General features: G+C 46.0%; 1 protein-coding gene across 2 annotated transcripts in view; it reads right to left on the reverse strand.

Moving 5' to 3' along the window:
- Positions 1–18,133, reverse strand: part of LMX1A (LIM homeobox transcription factor 1 alpha) — a 156,587-nt gene extending 138,454 nt beyond the window's left edge. The window contains exons 1-3 of one of the 2 annotated variants that reach the window (XM_010373362.2): positions 17,781–18,133; positions 16,903–17,000; positions 14,496–14,682 (exon numbers count right to left, since the gene is read on the reverse strand). In XM_010373362.2, the coding sequence (XP_010371664.1) occupies positions 14,496–14,682; positions 16,903–16,978 (263 nt within the window). In that variant the 5' untranslated portion in view covers positions 16,979–17,000; positions 17,781–18,133. Of the gene's footprint in view, positions 1–14,495; positions 14,683–16,902; positions 17,001–17,495; positions 17,662–17,780 lie in introns of those variants that run through there. The other variant, XM_010373361.2, reaches the window with a different exon arrangement.
- Positions 18,134–18,529: the final 396 nt, after the last annotated feature.

Here is an 18,529-nt window from a genome sequence, read left to right on the forward strand (position 1 = left end):
AATTGAAAAATAATACATCATTAAGTATTGCAATTTGTATTACAGTTCTCTACCCAAGTCTCCCTTCTAGCTCTATTGAGCTCAGCCCAAACTAAGGTCTAACAACCAGTTGACAAGTAGAAAAATCCATTCCATGAATTAGTTGGATGTCTATGATATCAAATAACCCCTCACTAACATATTTTCCACTGAATTTGCTGGCCACAGAAGCAGAGCCATTGGAAAATACTTGGCTTCCTTGGTAGCACCAAGTTCAGTTTAATTCCCTTCTAAGCTCAGAGGTCTGGCCCCTTATGACCTTGTCACTGTTTCTTTTCTATGGTTATATGGATATGACAGCCCTAGACCTAGGGAAGTATTCCCACCTGATCACACACTGTTCTCCCTCTCCCTGTCGAAACAATTAATTCTCCACCATTGTACACATCAGGCAGTTTGTGAGCATGTTCCACACCTCAGAGAACTCAAGGTAAAGGCAGTGCAATAAATGGGATCATCTCAAAGAGGTTAAATGATTTGCCCAGGCACAGCAAGCCAAAGCAGAGGCAAAGACAGAATTAAAGCTCAAAGATTCTGAAAACCCACTGTTATCCATTAGTCACCCTACTCTCCAGTCTGGGGAAGTAAACGTATTAACTAACCAAGTGGATAATGCTACAAAACAGCAATAACTGGGTACAGGCTGCGTCACTGCAGTCTGGTAAACAAGGAAGATGGTACCCACACCCTGAACTCTCTTGTTTTGAGAGTCCTCCTAAGCATCACATAAAGCAAAAGCTCTTCAACTGACAGGCATGCACATAGGCACAGCTGACTGGTTCCCGGCCTGGGGATGCTTGTAGACCTGTCTTGGGGAATTGGCCATGTGGTGGTATACTTCGGACAACACGCAATAGAGCTCTGCATGGATCAGGAGCAAATACAAAAAGAGGTCAGGCAGGTGAGCTTTCCACTGAGATGAATGATATCTGAAGAAGAAGGAAATAGGTGGGAGCCTCACTCTACTGTCATTCCCAGGCCCATGACCCAGGAACGCATTGCCAAAGCAGCTCTGTGAGAAGCTCTCACCTACTGAGTGGTCTTGAGGACTGATGGAAAGCAGACCCACCACTGCCAGCCCCTGTACTGCAGTGATCAGTTCCAACCAATCCACAGGGAAATGCACAAAAGAACAAAGGGAAGGAGTGGTTGGGAAGGAGCAAAGCAGGGGCAGAACCTGTGCCCCAGATGTGTCCCTGACCCTTCCCCAGGTTTCTCCTCTATCAAATGGATGCCCACTCTCCCTCCTGGATCTTCAACTTCCTTCCTTCCCTGGCTAAATTCACCTTAGCCATCAAGCAGGCTCAAAACTACCTCATTCTAAGCATCTTCCCTTCGTTCTATCTCTACCCCAAGTGCTATCTTTTCCCCCCATCTTTTTTTCACTACCCATCTTCTTGAAAGAATGGCCACATCACTCCCCCTATTTCTTCAACTTCTTTTCATTATGTAGCTTTTATATGGTATAAAATGCTGTCCTGTACCCTCTATGCCTCTAGCAAACCTAATTTTGTTTGGTTTGCTCTGTTGCCCAGGCTGGAGTGCAGTGGTGATGGTTCACTGCAGCCTGGAACTCCTGAGCTCTAGCCATCCTCCCGCCTCAGCCTCCCAAGCAAGTGGGACCACAGACACGTGCCACCACACCTGGCTAATGTTTTGCCCAAGCTGGTCTCAAACTCCTGGACTCAAGTGATCCACCGACCTCAGCCTCCCAAAGCGCTGGGATTACAGGCATAAGCCACTGTACCTGGCCAAAACTACTCTTAATAAGGGCAAACAGGAAGCCCTACTTCTTGAAATTCCCTACTACTGCCCTGCCTTCCAGAACTCCACTCACTCCGATGTTCTCCCCTGCCTCTGTGTCATCTCATTATAGAATCTCCCAAAGCTCTTTGAATTCTGGTGTTCCCCCCAAGAGAACCTTGGCTCTCTTTTCACGTAGTACACCCTTGGGCATTCTCCTCTTCTCATATTTATATGACAATGTATCCCAAAGTCTTGTGCCCTGGCTAGTTTCCAGATCTTCTCTCACAGTTGCCTCCTGGATATCTCCACCTGACTGTCCCGCCAGTAACTTAGCATAACATGTTCACAGTTATTCTCATTGTCCGCTTCTGCCTGTCTCCTGCTCACTTCTTAAATTCCCTCTATCAGGTACTGCCATGACAGTCCACCTTGTCCCTTCTGGATCATCGTCAAATCTTCTCTCCTTATCATCCCTTTCCTCAGTCAAAAGTCATGACGTTCAAATTATCCTACGTCAGGAATATTTTCCAGGTCATGTTTGTCCTCTTCATTCCCAATGTCTCACCTTAATTCATATCCTTATTATCTCTTGTCTAGACTATAGCAACAGCTATCCAAGTGGTCTCTGCCAGTCTCTACCCAGGCTCCTACCAGTGCCCCTGTTTGCCACCAGAATTACCTTTCCAGAAAATAAATATGGCCACAATATTTCATGCTTAGAAATCCCTGCTGGCTGCCTACTAACCACGGTATGAAACTGAATGCTCTTTGCATGTTACACAACACTCCTAGCCACTTGGCATGATTTTGCAGTCCACAACCAGCCATACCCTAAATGCACTTGATGTTGTGGCACCACCATGTCCACGACCAGTGACCACAGTGACTAGCACACTTCCTTTTCAGGACTTCATCCATTTGCACATGTTTCTTCCTCCACTTGGATTCTACCATCCTCTCCCCTTTTCCTACAGTCCCACTCATCCTCCAAGAGCCAGTTAACATGTCACCTTTTCCATGAAGCTTTTTAAACAACCCCAAGCAAGTCATGTCATTAATTTATCTATTCAACTAACATGTATTCACTGAATACTGTGCAAGATTATGAAGATGCAGGGGTTATGAAACAAAACAAAAACAAGAAGTGTCTTCCTTCATAGAGCTTATGGTCTAGTGACACAGACAGACAATAAACCAAATATGTGTGTGTGTGTGTGTATATATATATATATATATATATTTCAATTTGTAATAAGTGCCTTGAAGATGATGAATAGCACATGGTAATACAGAACCAAGGAATTTAGATAAGCTGGTTCTCTATCCCTGTGGCCAGCCTTTCTTAAAATAATGTTACTCTTTTTTTCAAACATCTGCTTAATTTACATGTTTAAATAGTCTCTGCTAGACCTTTAGTACATCAGTGATTTGTTTTATTCATTTTTACATACTGGACACATACAGGAATTTAATACGGATGTTTGATGATTAAATGAATGAATGAGTGATTTAATTAACGAACCAACTGTTTATAAGCGTCTAACTCTAAATTAGAAAATTCCACATTGCAACTAGGTAAAGTACATTCCAGTTGCTCATATGTTACCTGAAATCTCCAGTTTCATTAAATATCAGTTTACACATATTAAATTCAGACACATATTTCACCTCCCCAAAATGGACTAGAACTAGTTGTAAGAGAATAAAATTTCAGCAATGGTGAGAGAAATAATACAATACAGGAATACTCCTTAAAAACTGGGATTCCATTATCACTTTTTGATACAGCCAGGCCAAGTAACAAACAAGAGGGATGTCAACAGTTCTGGAAATCAGCCTCCACTGGGGGCACAGTGGGATCTTTTCTAGCTAAGGCTGAGGTTTGTTTGAAAATACAACACAGTTCAGAAGAAAACTTGGAAAGGGGTTATGCAAGGAATGGATGGACAGCTGCCGGCTGGTCCCGATGGAAGTTATGCTGGAAGCTCCGGATATGATATTCAACAGTTCTACTGCCAAATGTGCAGACAAGCTCCCAGGACAAAAGTCACCAATAGCAAACCCTGGGAGTTGGAGAGAAAGAAAATGGATTCCGCCTGCCTTTTTGTCCTTCTTCTAGAGGCCTGGGGGGAAGAACAGCTATGCTGTATTCTAGAGGGGCAATAGAGATCAATGTGGATAGTGTGGGATAGGAAAGGATGGGCAAGGACAGCTTTGTGTGTGAAGGAGTTTGATAAACAAGAGCAATGATCGTACATGAGCTGATTTCTCATACACACATAGAGGCAATCCCCAAATCCTAAAAACTTCCTTTAAAACCACAGAATACTAGGCAATCCCCAAATCCTAAAAACTTCCTTTAAAACCACAGAATACTATAAACAGCTGACCATCGGGAGGCTGCCTGAAAGCTCAAGTATCTAGCAGGTGGGGACTTGTTTTCCAAGAGCTGGTTCAACAGGACAAACTGAGAATTGTGATCTCACTGGGGTGTGAACACCAGAATGCAAGCAGCAGATGGTGTGATTTAGTGGAAAGGCCATTGGAAAAGGAGTTAGAAGCTAGGGACAGTATCCCAGTTTCCTCTTCCCCAACAGCGTGACCTTGGGCAAGTTGTTAACTTCCCTGAGCCTTTATTTCCTCAGCTATAAAGTGTAAGAGGAGAAAACCGAAAACCTCTCCTTACCTAACTTTTAAAACTGTTGTGAGGATCAATAGAGATAATATATGTGAAGGTTCTTTGAAAATTGAGAAGGATACATTTTTTCAATGAATTATTTTACAGCATTTTCTGTGAGCCAAGCATTGATCGGCATGCATTTCAAATATTAAACAAAAGTGAACCTTTGAGGTTGGTACTGTTATTATCCCTGTTTTAGAGAGAAGAAATGGGCAGAGAGCAAGTAAGACCCTTGCCCGTGGTAACACAGCTAAGGAACAGCGGGACAAAGATTTGATCCCAGATGCTCTGGCTCCTAAGTCTATGCTCTTGCTCTTAACAACTACACTGTCTTGGCTTATCATACACAGCTTCTAAAACTATGTATAAGCTTTTACTCATGTATAAATAATAATAATAACACCCAATCCTGTAGAGTACTATACACTTTACCAAAAGGCCTTTCAGGTTCATTATCTTCTTTACTTTTCTCAATAACCTTATGAGGTCATTATTCTCACATTCTGTTGTATAGATGAGAAAACCATTGCTTGGACACCTGTTGACAGTAGGATATGTCTTTCAAATTATTTTTTCAGTAATGGAGAGAGAGATGCAGTGCCCAAACCACTCATACCCACCTGTCTATCCCCTTCTATCTATGAATACAGGTTTTTTGAAATGGAAGATCCCAACCAAAGATGAAGCATAAAGAAAATAAAACTCAGAAGAAAAAAGTGGGTGCATAAAACTGACCAGCCATTCATATAGATAAACAGGGAAGCCTCCTACAAAGTGTTATTTGTACAAAACTATGTCTTCCACTAGTGGTTCCAGTCTAGAGCCTAAAATTCTACCCTAAGATAGTCATTCCTTTGACTGAACACCCTTCCAGTTAAAAAGTATCTTCAGAAGAATAGAACATTATCTTGTCCATCCCAATGTGAATTATTTCATAACATTCTCCCAATTTGACAGCTAACTAAGAGCCAACTCTAGCTGGCACACAAAGCAATATGAAACATAAAAGGTCACAAGATGGGTTCAGAGCATGAGACAAGCAAGAAGGCACAGCCAAGCTGAGATTCTGAAAATGAGGTTAGAAAAATAAGTGAATCCAGAAATTCAAGGTGCACAGAGCTCCAGGGGAAAGAGATGTGCAATCAAAACTCCAGCCGAAAAGAGGCAGAGAGGGGTCTCCTGGGATGTTCTTCCCTTCTGGGTTTCCAGAGTCTATCTCATGGCACTGCCAACTGGTTTTCATCCCTGAAGAGCTATGCCTGCATCCCTGTGAAGATGCTGGCTGTCATTACCGGAGAACACATGCACAGCAGGAATTCCTGCCACAATGTGAGGAGGAGTAAGAGGAGAAAGAGTGAGGGGGTAGCCAATAGCAGGGGAGGAAACTCTAGATGGTTATGTTTAAAAGGATTTGTTCCACTGTCAAAACCAGAAAGCTCTCCCCAAGAGCCAGCTTTAGAGAAGGAAGCCTGCAATGACAGAGAGGAGGCGGGATGTTATTAAGGAAGCTCTTTGGAAAGGAGGCTGAAATAAGGGAAGAAATGTTAGGCAAAAGGCAGGCATGTCCATAAAAATCCACCTGTAGACTGTGATGGACCAGGAATGCCTGGGGGATGCACAGAAACCAGGCTCTAGTGTTTCTCAAAGGCTCCTAAAGCCACCCTGATTATTTAGGACAAGGACAGCTCTTTAAATCCAGGCCATCAGAGCACTTGCCCATTCCTGATTCTCTCCAGTGACTGGGATAGGACCCAATGACTGCCAAGCTTGTGAAACTGCAAAACTGCAAAAACTCACACTTTCTCCTCTCAGCTGCCCATTCCCTTTTCAGGGCCCCATGCTCAGGAGAGACATCGATCTCTCCCTGCCCTGGAGCTGGGGGCCCCAGGCCAAGCTGGCATCAGCTCCCACTCAGGCTCAGGCTGTCGGGTGCTCAAACAAAGACATATTCGGACCCTCCTGCAGAGACAGGGGGCCTATTTCTGGGCCCAGAGGGAGCTGGCCTTAATCTGTTGCACAATGAATGACAACAATGCTAAGAATGAAAATATGGTTTGGGGGGATAGTCCCCAGGAGCCCAACATTTTGGTATTTAAAGGAACTTTAATGAGCTTAAGAGGCTAATCTGGAGTTCAGGAGGGGGTGTTTTGTTTTGTTTCGAAAAGGCCTTTTAAAGATTCCTGAGGCTTGATAGGGAGGAGGCAACAGAATTGTGAGTCAAGGCGTGGCTGCTGTGCAACTGAAGGGGCGGGATGGAATTAGAGAGGAAGCTGCTCCAAAGAGCTCCTCTCATCACAGCAGTAGAACCTGGTGCTCAAGAGATGAAGGATGCTTCTTTCCAGGCTGGAGAAGTGTGATGTTCAAAGAAGTAGCCAGAGTTGAGAATGAGTGACGTGTTTACGTCCTACCAAATGCCAGGCTTCTGGCCAAATGACTCTCCTGGTTTATTGGTGACAGCATCAGACTCAGGCACTTGGCACCTCTCTCACTCACCAAAACACACCCACCTGTAGTAGCAGGACATAATCCAGCATCCACTAAGGTACCAGGCATGGTCAGAAAGGTTTTTAGAGGCCCCTAAATGGTTACTCAAAGAGTAATGGTCATGAGGTCATGCATACTTGAGAGTTATGCCACTCACCATCTATTTGCCTGAGCCTCACCCAACTGAGTGGCCACATGACTGTTATTTTGTGTATCTAAAAGGCTAATTAGACCAGGTGCAGTAGCTCATGCTTATAATCCCAGCACTCTGGGAGGCTAAGGTGGGAGGATCGCTTTGAGGCCAACAGTTCGAGACCAGCCTGAGCAACTTAGCAAGACTCTGTCTCTACTAAATAAATAAATGGCTAATTAGAAAATCAAAAGAACACTAACAGTCCACAAAAATGGTTTGGGCAAAAACTGAGGCAGTTGACGAAATGGAGTTTAAGCAACATCTGATAGGTGGTTGCAAGAGTCAAGATAATAGAATTCTACAGGGTATAAGGGAGGGAGAAGGGGACAGAGGCAGATGTGAAGTCCAGATACAGCATGTGGTCCATTCCCAGCAACAGTGGACATTTAAGATATTTTTAATACAGATGGAGTTCAATCAGACCTGTAGGATAAGGCAGTCCAATCCATAGTGGCCAGATAGCTCTCAGAGATAGATAGCTCTATCTGTCACCCTATTATACAACAATAATAATAAAACACAGATCAATCTATTGGTGTGAGGATACACTGGAGGCCCAGAGAGTCAGAAAGGCCAGACATATTTGCTGTTATCCAAAAATAGGATTCCCAAACTGAAATCTTGAAAGGCTGGAAGAGATCAAACTCTTTCATGTGACTTCAGTTAGAGGACTAGGAAAAGCACAGTCCACTTTGTATTTTTAGTTGTTATGACATTATGGTGCAATAACGGGGAATCTGGCAATCGTTTCATTAAATTCTAGCTAATCTGTGCATGGCAGCAAGGCGACAAGCTCTACAGATGACTTGGTTGCCTTGGTTCACCACTGTAAAGAACAGCACAGGGGTAGGCTTTCAAAATCCTTTTTTAACTACCCAGATGGGGCTATTTGTGACGGGACTAAGTATACCCACAGGGTAGGAAACCGATGTAGGGCTACAGTTTTCTTCCTTACACCATGTCTTCACTAATACTTCAGGGTTTCTACCGCATTCCAGTTGCATCTGCTGTCTAATGCCAAAAGAAACTTAATCCCTATCCTAAGTCTCATTTTATTTATTTTCAGTAGTGTGAAAACAAACATGTAGCAAGATTACTGTGTTTACACCTCCTTTTTAGCCGATATAGCTCTAATCCTCCCGTTAATTAACACCAGGGCCATAGCAATTTTATTAATTTCATCTTGGTTAAAAATATAGACAGATAATTGTGCTTTACTAAAATAACAATTTGACATTTGGGGGGTGTTTGCTTCATTTTAGCAAGACGGTTGGACAGATTTTATTTAAGATATGACAAGGAGACACAAAGCTGCAGTCAACATTGGTCAATGCTAACGTAACTAATTTCAGTTATGATAAAATGACTAAAATACCTCATATCATGCTAGTCAAAAGAGACTAAGGAGAAAATGTTGATCCTATGGGGTACCAAACTAGAATCTTCCTCTCTTTCAGAAAACAGGCCCTTCTAAGGGGGCCCAAAGGGGAAAAAGGCATCTTTTCTTTGTCCTCTGTGATATTTGCTCCAGAACCTTTTCTACACTTTGCTCTTAAAATTACCAACTTCCCCCAACCAAATCTGAAAAGGCAGCGACTGTCTAATGTTCCTAAGAGACTTCTTGAAGAAAAACATATAGAATATTCCTAAGAGGAAGCCTCAGCCATGCTGGAAATAGGGCTGAGCCCTCCCACATAGGAGCCTTTCTGCTTCTCTGCAGAGAGTAGGAGAGACACATCTCACCCCATCCAGCCCCCAAACCTCTAGCTCACCCTCCAAGTGGCTCATATGGGAACTTCTCTCTGAAGATGCGAAAGAGCATTTACAAATTCATGTCAGAAAAATGTTTATAAAAAAGAAAGAAAGAAAATTGAAAAACACTGACGTAGAGCTAAGGTTTCAGAGTAAGAGCAGAAATTATTTTTAAATCTTGCTCTTGTGGATGTGATTGTGCTTTTTTCCTCATAATTCATTTTCCAGTGTTGTATATCTGTACTTAATAACCAAGATCATAACATTCAGTATTGGTTATTTTGAACTTCATAAAATCCAACAATGACATTTTGTAAAATGCATTTATTCTAAGATGCTTTAGTAAATTTCTGATCATATCATGAGTACTTTAAACCTTTGTCTACTTTCTCCCTTCTAAACACTATGACCTAAATAATTTGACTATAAAAGAAAAAATAGCTGATAATGAAATAATCGGAATTGTTCTCATTAGAGAAACAGCTCCTGCCCACTGTCTCCAAAATCCTTCCCAGAATTAAAAAGCAATAATGAAGAGGCTTCCCTGAAATTAGTGGTCTTTCGATTAATACAAATGTTATAAATAAGAAAAATGAAAAAGCAAGAGCACAATGAACGATCAGGAAAGTTACTGGCACTAAAATCTGAATATCAAAAGCTATTTCCTAGCCAGGTAGGTGTAATATGTAAAACTAGACTGAATAAATAACTTTCAAAAATGTGTTCCATTTATGTAAGTATCAAAAGAATCCCATAAGCCTACTGTAAAAAGGAATGTTCATACCTAGTATTTTAATTCCCAGAATACTATTAATATCTACTCCTGCTATCTAATTTTATTTCAAAATTTTAAGTCTTAGATTCCAAGAAACTCTTTCCCAGGGACCAATACATATAAAAAGAGAAAACACCTCTGAGCAGGGAATGTTTCCAATCACCCTCTAAAATTAAAAAGGGAGAAAAAGAGAGATTAAGTGCCTGCACAAACACAACCACAGCCCATGGATGGTGCTTACGCTGAGCTAAGCCCCCTGCAATTTAACACAGACATCAATTTATTGCCTAGCTGTGTTTGATTTTTATATTCCTGAAATTTTATTGTGCCAGGAGTGGGGCCAACAAAAGATAAAGTAAAGCAAAAATGTAACAATTGCCTCTGCCATTCCATCTGCCGGCCCCTTTCATGAGGAACTGCATGCCCAATTTTGATCTCCAAGTAATGTCACAGTAATAAAACTAAACTAACTCCTCCTCACACACACACACTTCCTCGACTACCTTGATAAAATGCAGAATTAGTTCATTACTGATGCTAATAGATATCATTACCCAAGTCTTTTTCACCATGGAGCTGCCAATCAGCGAGTCCAAAGAAAGATGCAGAGAAAGCTCTAAGTGTGACAGCCACTTTCCCCTTTTTCAGTCCCTTTCTTTGGAAAATTGGTCCGCTCCAAAAGAAAGGGAAGAAAACATCCACTGGCTCTTTGAGGAAAGGTTTCCCAAAGCCTGTGATTTGCTGACATGCGGGGAGTTATGATGTTGTGAGAACAGCCCTGATGACAGCAATACTATCCCACACTGCTCCTAGGATGTCCAGAGCAATCCAAGGGATCATGATAAACTTCATATGTGAGGGCAGAGGGCCCCGCCTGACCCACAGAGCCAGGCACATGAAAGAAACAATAAAAACTTGATTTAACTATGGGATCCCTTCCAGAGGGCTTAATTATCTATTGTATTACCACATTCCCGTTATTCAGCAGTCTCTTCTGTCTCGGACTGAAGTCCAACTGCAGTATTTGTTTGGAACAAATTCAGGGAAAACTCCAAACTAACCAGATCATAGAGGACTCAGTTAAATAGGGAACAGCAGCTATATAAATAGAAGTCCCCTAGACTGGAAAATATTCTGGTTGTCTGCTAAGTTTCAGGAACGTTGAAGACAGTTGAATCCACTTTCAAAACATCTACACCTATGTTATCCTCATGTTTCATATGACATGGTACAGATTCATCAATTGTGTAAATGTTGTCATCCCACCAAACTAGCAATTTTTCCATGTTGACATGTCATAACAAAGATAGCCTTCAGTTCTTAATTTCTATACATTAGTAAATCAGTGTTCCACACTCTTGCCTTAAATGCTCATTTTCTGGGGGTAATCAGAAGATAAATTATTCCTAATGGCATCGCAGTGTATGAGAAAAATACTCAATAAAACATCCTGAAGTCTTCCGATGAATAGTTGTGTGTGCAAGACGTCACTGTCAATTCTACTTTTTTAATTAGAAAAACTTGGTGTTTGACATTGTGAAGGTGTAACAACTAGTTGAGAGAATGAAATTTTAACTTTTTAACTGGTTGCCTAACACCATAAACAGACAGCTAAGAATTCAAATGCAAAACTGCCCAACAGCAAGAAATTCACATACAGATGACTAAGATAAATGTGATAAACTTGCTTTGTTAACATTATGTCTATGATTGACACTGAAAACTGCATTCACTATATATTCTTTCATTCAAATGTGTAGAAACAGCATTTGAATTTCATGAAATTTGGAAACCAAGGCACTGCCTGCATATTCATTTTTTATTAAGTGCTCCCTAACTTACCATCAACATCATCTTACCACTTAACTTTCACCTCATTTTCTTCCCATTTACTTTGTTTGGCCTCAAATTTTTCAAAGATCCACCAAAAAAAAAAAGCAAAGCTATTTTTACAATTGTATTTTTTAAAGAGGAAAAATGCTCTTTGTAATTGCTTCAGGACTATTGCCTAAAACTGAGTTGTGTTCCCTCTGGAGGATAAATATCTGGCCATTCCCGATAGCTTCTGTGCAATATCTAGTCCTACACTCTAAATGGAAGAAGGCTTTGATAAATACTTGATGGCAAGGACAACACAGATGGAAAAAGTGTTGAGCTATAAGCCTCCTGAAGGCAGGCTCTGAGACTTTTTCTCATTGTCCTCTCCTCATCTAGCCTAGCGTCTTGCATATAGAAGCTCCATAAAAGCTTACTGAATACAGAAGTGTGTCCTGAGCCTAATTTTTTTACAGAACATATAAAAATCTCTCTCCTTTTTCTCCTACAGATACCACCATGCAGACTAAGACCATTAAGATTATCAAATATATTAAAACCCGATTTTATTGGAAAAATAATATAATTGGAACGGAGGATAGAGAAGAGAAAAAAGGAATTTTTAGAAAGGAATAAGTTAACCTAACAAGCAATTGATGGGCTAAGCACAGGCCAGTACTGCTACGATGCCATGAGCTAAAGAGGACAAAAAACTCAATTTTGGAAATCTATGGTTCCAAAAATATTTTTAAAATAAAATTAAAATCCTTCACTGAAATGTCAGCACCTCTCTGAACAATGTAGCTCACATCCCTCTGTAAAATCTTCTTGGTTCTGGCTAACAGCTGGCAAGTTGATCCCTGCAATTTTCCCTTTGCAGAAATAGCTTTGTGAGGAGAGAACTGACCCTCCTGGGCTAATAAGCCCAAACCGCGCCAAACCTGGAGGGCTGAAATGGAAGGGACATTGTTGTGTTAAGTACTTTACAACAACTGTTTCTTCTCCTCTTGACACAGCCTGACTTCCTTAAAGAAGATTTGACTGGCCAGACAGCTGTGTTGACCCTTAAGCCTTCTTTGATTCGTGATTTTTTTTTTTTAACAAACAGAATAGAAATTCACAATCCAAATCCTTTCCTAAGCCCCAATACTTGTGAATTTGCCAGTGTTGTGCCTGAAGGATGTGGACATTTCAGTAATCTATAAGCAGAAAGTTAAAGATTGGGTCTACACAATACCAAAACCTTTCGATGAAAAGCAAGAGAGAAAAAAGCGAGCAATCAGCCAGAAGCTTTATTCAAAGGTGATACTTGAAGTTGTGTGGGCTAAATCTATTTAACTACCTAAAAATTACACTTTTCACTCAGACACCATGTCAACAAACAGACAACCAAGAATAGAGACAGGCATATCTTCTTTCAAAAATGTTATCCATAATGATCACTTCATAGGTCGTCATAAGGAGTTTTCACTTTTTATATATTTCTGTATTGTCCAATTCTTCCAAAATCGAGCACACATTTCTTTTAGTTCTGGAAAAAACCAAGCTATTATCTTTTCAAAATGACAAAAAAAAAAAGCCTAGTACTCTCTCCACATGGGGGTAAAATTCGAGCATTTTTGGGCAAAAAGGTGGAGTGGCAGAAACAATTTTTTTGTTTGGTCACAGGGTCTAATCACTTTGTCAAGGTTTTAAACTTGCATAGCCCCAGGCAACAGGAAAAGAAAATACTTCTATTTATTCTCAGTGTTTTTTGCTATACAGAGACTTCTCCCTCTCAGCCCCTCTCATTGTGTTTTTAATAACATGATAGAACTGCTTTTTCGCACTCTAACCTTCCTTTGATTATCTTCACGTAATGCTGTTCCTTTCATTCACCAGTGACAAATGCAGAATTTTGCGCGTGCACGCGCGCGTCCACACAGTTAACCTACACCAGTCCTAATGCACAAAAAAAGAGACTTCTGGATCAGCCACTTTTCTTCAATCATCTCCAAAGCTCTGCAAAGCCAATACCCTTATTAATTAAACATTTCGCAAGGAAAAACCGTTCCCTCTCCTTACACCTCCTAAGCTCCTCCCGGCACGCCCGGAGAGAATAAGGAAGTTCTCTGCCTCCCACTTTCTGGCCTCATCCAGGCTTTGGTGTTATAAAAATCTAGTTTCGAAATATCCACTTTCTTAAATGCCCGCCTCCCAGTTCTCCTCTAAACGTACCAGAACGTTCGTGTGGACAGGAGGGAACTGAACCTGCTCCGTGGCAGAAGAGCATACCCACACCTGAACTAGGGTGGAGGCACAGGTTGAAGGAGAGGGCTTCAGTTCAGGCCCCAACTACTGTCCTAAAAGCCCCTGCATCAGAAGGTTCTGGAGAAAACCAGGAAGGCGACAGTGAAAGGGCGAACGGGCTGTGCGCCTAGCTCCGAATGGCAGGAGCGCCATTTCCGAGCCCAAACTGTTCGGACTCCAGCGAACAAACCCGAGCGGGAAACGCGCACAGGGCACAGGGGACAGAAGCTGCGGGGTCAGTACAGTCTCACCGCACGGCACAGGCGCGAAGCTGGCGCGGACACCTGGGTAACATGGCTTGAGAACCAGCAAGGAGACACGGGGTCACTGGCAACCCGCAGGGCACCCCGGTAAAAAGTGGAGACCAAGCTTGGGGGAGACCAAGCTTGAGGGATTCCAAGGCTAACAAAGAGTGGCCTCTGGGAATGGCCGAGTCAGAGAAAGGGGCCTGGGAGGACTAGAAAGTAGGCGAGCAGACCGTGGAGGAGAGCCGTCGCGCGCACTTCTGCGGGACTCGGGCCACTGTTGCGCGCACCCGCGCGGATCTCTGCCCTACCACCTTCCCGTGAGAGGCAATGTACACGACTGGGCTGAAGGGAAGTTCTGCTCGCTGGGCGTGCCTCTTGGGCCTTCCAGAAAAGGACTTGGGTAAAGGAGGACAAAGTCCTCGACGCACACTGATGCCAGTGCGTGGGGAGCGCTGCGGGGGCGCGGCCACTTACTTCTCGTAGTCATACTTGCAGTAGAGCTTCTTGTCCCGGTAGAAGCAGGTGGTCTCCAGTGGCTCTTTGCAGGAGGCGCACTGCACGCACTGCTCATGCCAGAAGCTGTCGTTGAGCCGCAGCAGAAACCTGTCCAAGATGACCCGCTGACAGCCCTCGCAGACAGACTTGGGGCTCACCGCTCTGCCTGTAGCCGCAACAGACGTTCGCGGGTGAGCAGCCCGGGCAGGTCGACCATGCCAAACCTGGCCGGGACCCGCTCCTGATCCCTTCACACCCACGGATTCCCCCAGCGCCCCCCAACCCAGGGAGTCTCTGCTAATCAACCAAGCTGAGACTTGGAAAAAATCAAACCAAGTGGCGTTTCTAACAAACGGAGACTATGTGAGAAGGTTTAATTCCTAGCGGGGGAGGGTACAGAAATCAGTAATTGGCCTTTAATTAACAAACACACCCAGGTATGCTCGCAAACGTGTGCACATCCTGTAAGATTAAATTACATACAAATTTGTGCTCTCAGGTTTATTACGTCGTAATTATTAAATCACTATGCCTGTCTCTGACTGTTTTAAAAACTGAGAATGCATAAGAACAATTTGGATTTTTCTTTGTTAAAACGCAGAGTTCTGTTCTATTTTTTGAGGGGAAACAAAATTTTCTCTCTTCTTCCTAAAAAGTCCTGGGGGTACAGAAAAATGTAGTCTCACTCCGAAGCAAACCTAATATTATTCAAACCGATGAACCCCAAACCGCTGCGTCTTGGCTGGCATGCAAATTGCACATGAGTTTTTCATAACTAAGAAGCGTCAAAACACAGGGAGGGAAAAAATTCGCGGAAGAAGTAAGCCGCGGAGTGTCCCGGCCGGGATTCCCGATGCCAGGCGCGTTCAGCAGCAGTGCTTGAGGGCGAAACGGGCCTCACAGCGACTCAGCGGAGGCAGGGAATCCACTCTTTGCTACCCCTTGGACTTTTTGTGCTTTGTTCCTTTAGTTTGTGGGGGGCGGAGAGGTGGTTCAGGTGGCGACGCTTGGCCACCTTTATTGGCACTTTTCACAGCTATTGAAAGAAGGCCTTGTCCCCCAGTAACAACACTCTTACGCTTGTCCCCCGGTACCAACACTCCTGCGCTCCCCATTTCCCGGCTGCACTCTCTGTCCACTCTCCCCTTCCGAGAGGCCAGGCCACCGGCTCGGGAGCTGGACCTGCCGCTTTGGGGATCGGACGAGGAAGGTTAGGAGAAGCAGCGAGATAGATCTCAATTTTACAATTCTATTTTCTTTCGGTAGGGTCTCCGCGTCCTGGGCCACGACCTGGGCGTTGAGAGCGAACGTGGGCCGGACGGAGGGCACAGAGCAAAAAGCGACGCCCGCTGTATACATAAATCCGCACCCGCTACCCGCCCGGGTACTGCCTGCTCTGGCCTCCGCTCTCTTCCGAGGCTGGGCAAGTCCAAAAGTTCCCGAAAGGGGGGTTCAAAGAGGGGCGCTCAGTGCACGTGATTTCGTTTCATCTGGGGTGTTGGAGGTGGGGAGATTCCTCTCTGGATTTGGTTTCTCCAGCAGAACTGTCTCATCCTCCACATTTATGCCGCTCTAGCGCTTCCGAGTGAAAGAGTTAAGAAGTTTAAAGGACAGAACGAAAAATCCCTCCTGCTAAAAATACAATAAAATAAAACAAAACTCGGGCTTCCCAAACTTGAAAATCTCCGAGGGCGGAGTGGGTGGGGAAGCCGTAACCAGAATCTCTGGCTTCAGCTCTGCAAGACCCGTGTGTGGACACTCTTCCGGGGTCCTTGACTAGCTGCTCCTACTCTGTAGCTGCAAGGGAGTTGTGAGGGGGGACCCACAGGACCCGGCATCCAGCTCCAGTTAATTAATGCGGAGGCTAGGGCCCCGCCGCGCGGTCTAATCCCCGCGCTGAGCTGCCTACCGGCCCGGAAAAGTCTCTCTCGGCCGTGCCTATGGCTGAAATTGTGGCTGGAGTTGGTGGGGGAGAGAAGCCGCCTCGAACTTGGGCGCTCCAGGCCTCGGGTCTCGGATGCTATTGCCTCTAGGCCGTGAGAAGAGGGCGGCATTTATGAGACGTCGATCAGCTCCGAGATTAAAAATCCAGCCCTGGGTGTTTTTAATCACTTGCCACTCAGACGCCTGCGAACAAGCTCGCCCGCCCCTCGCGGCTTTGGGGAATTCGGTGCCCGGTGCGTGAGGCCTGGGGCGGCTTGTTGGATTTATTTGGATAGGGACGACCCACAAGGACTGACGGACAGATAGTGATGGGGCTCAGTTTAGTGCATGAAGTGGGGCGCTAGCTCCCCTATCGCGGACCAGGTCCCAGAGAGCCAGGCTCCAGACCTCAGGGCCAGGCGGGAAAGAGAGTGCGCCCAGGACGCACGGCCTGAACACTCACCCAGCAGCGAGGAGAAGGAGGCCGAGGTGTCGATCGCGCTTTGGAAGTTCTCCTCCATCTTTAGACCGTCCAGCATGTTCGGGCCGGGCCGGGAGGACCTGTAGAGGAGAAGAAACGATGCGTCTGACGTCCGTGTCCGCTGGGACTCGGCTCCCGCTGCCACCGCACTCCTGGGAAAGAACGGAGGGAGTGTCCAGGGCGACCAGAATCAGCCAGGAGGAGAGAGTCCAGCCAAGAGAATGTAGGGTGGGAGGAGAGATCAGTCACTGCGAACTGCTCTGACTGATCTGATTTCACTCGAAGTCAACACGTTATGTACTTAGGCCTCCGCCCCCCAACTGCGTTTCTCCTTCTCCTGCCCGCCCCGCCCCCCCCCCCCACCTCCATCCCTTGCCCCAGGTTTTCCATCCCGAATCCGACTCCGCCCCAACCTATACGAAGGTGGGCCCTCGGGACGTCTCTGCAGGAACCCAGCTACTGGGGTATGATGGGTATATAAAGAGTGGGTTCCCTCCCTCGCTCGACGGGGTCCAGGCACGCGGGACGATAGGGTTTGCAATCCCGCGTCCCAGCCGCCCCGTTGAGGCCCTCACCTGCTCCAGGTCGAGAAGGGGCACAGTAAGGGACCCGGAGAGCGTCCCGCCCGCTTCTGGACTCCTGGCGCTGCACTCTGCTGGGGGGCGCGCGGGAGCCGGTGTGCGGGACGCGCAGGGAGGTCCTCCCGCCAGTCGGCCAGTGCCGAGAATGTCTGCAGAAGCAAAGGAGTCGCCTCGGGGAGGAGCCCCGGCTGGCCCGGCTCAGTCTTGGATGCATTTCAAATCAACTTTCAGAAACACGCCCGCCCGAGCGACAGCCTAGGCACGGGTAGCCTTACTTACCTGATAGGCGAGCAGTGACTGGAGCAGAGAGAAGTTGCGGAGCGCTGCTGGAAGCTTCGGTCCGGGAAGGCGTCGCCCCCGAGACTGCAGCCGCAGGAGCCGCCCTCGGCTCCGGAGCGCCGGGGAGGGAGCCGGAGCGAATGCCGGCCCCTGGCTCTGCTCCTCGGCGCGCCCGGGCAGGGCCGGGACGTGGTCGCGAGCTGCCGGCCTTCCCGGGACGTCCTACCAGCCCGCGTCGCTCCCTAGCAGTGGGAGAGGGCCGGTTGCTTCTCCGAGGCTAGGAGGGAAGGCAGAGGCCCAGGGTCCTGGGTGCGAGTCGGCCCTGCTTCGCCGGGGCGGATCCTGCAGCTTCTGACAGGGGCCGCGGCGCTGCGTGCGCGTCGGAGGAGAGGGGGTGGGGTGCGCTGGGCGGGGGGCTGGCAGCGCGTCCCGTGGCGGGGCTGTGGTGCTCCCTTTCCCAGCCTAGCGGCGCGGCCACCACACGGCCGCGGCCCTCTGCGCCCCTCCGCCTCTGGGAGCTCTCGGACACGCAAAGTTTCCTACCCTCCACGTGTAACTGTTACCTCGGGGCTCTCTGGCCCGGTCGCCCCCCAATGCCCCTCACCACAACTGGGCCTTTGAGGAGATGTCGGCGCCTCCCGGACCGCGGTGCGGCCTCGAGGATTCCCCCGCCGCTCTCCAACTGCTGCAATAAAAGCGCTGCAATCCTTACCCGGGCCCTGGGAAGCGCTGAGAAGCTGTTTAGCGCC

Source organism: Rhinopithecus roxellana, chromosome 8 (genome assembly GCF_007565055.1).
Source record: "Rhinopithecus roxellana isolate Shanxi Qingling chromosome 8, ASM756505v1, whole genome shotgun sequence".
Lineage (NCBI taxonomy): Eukaryota > Metazoa > Chordata > Mammalia > Primates > Cercopithecidae > Rhinopithecus > Rhinopithecus roxellana.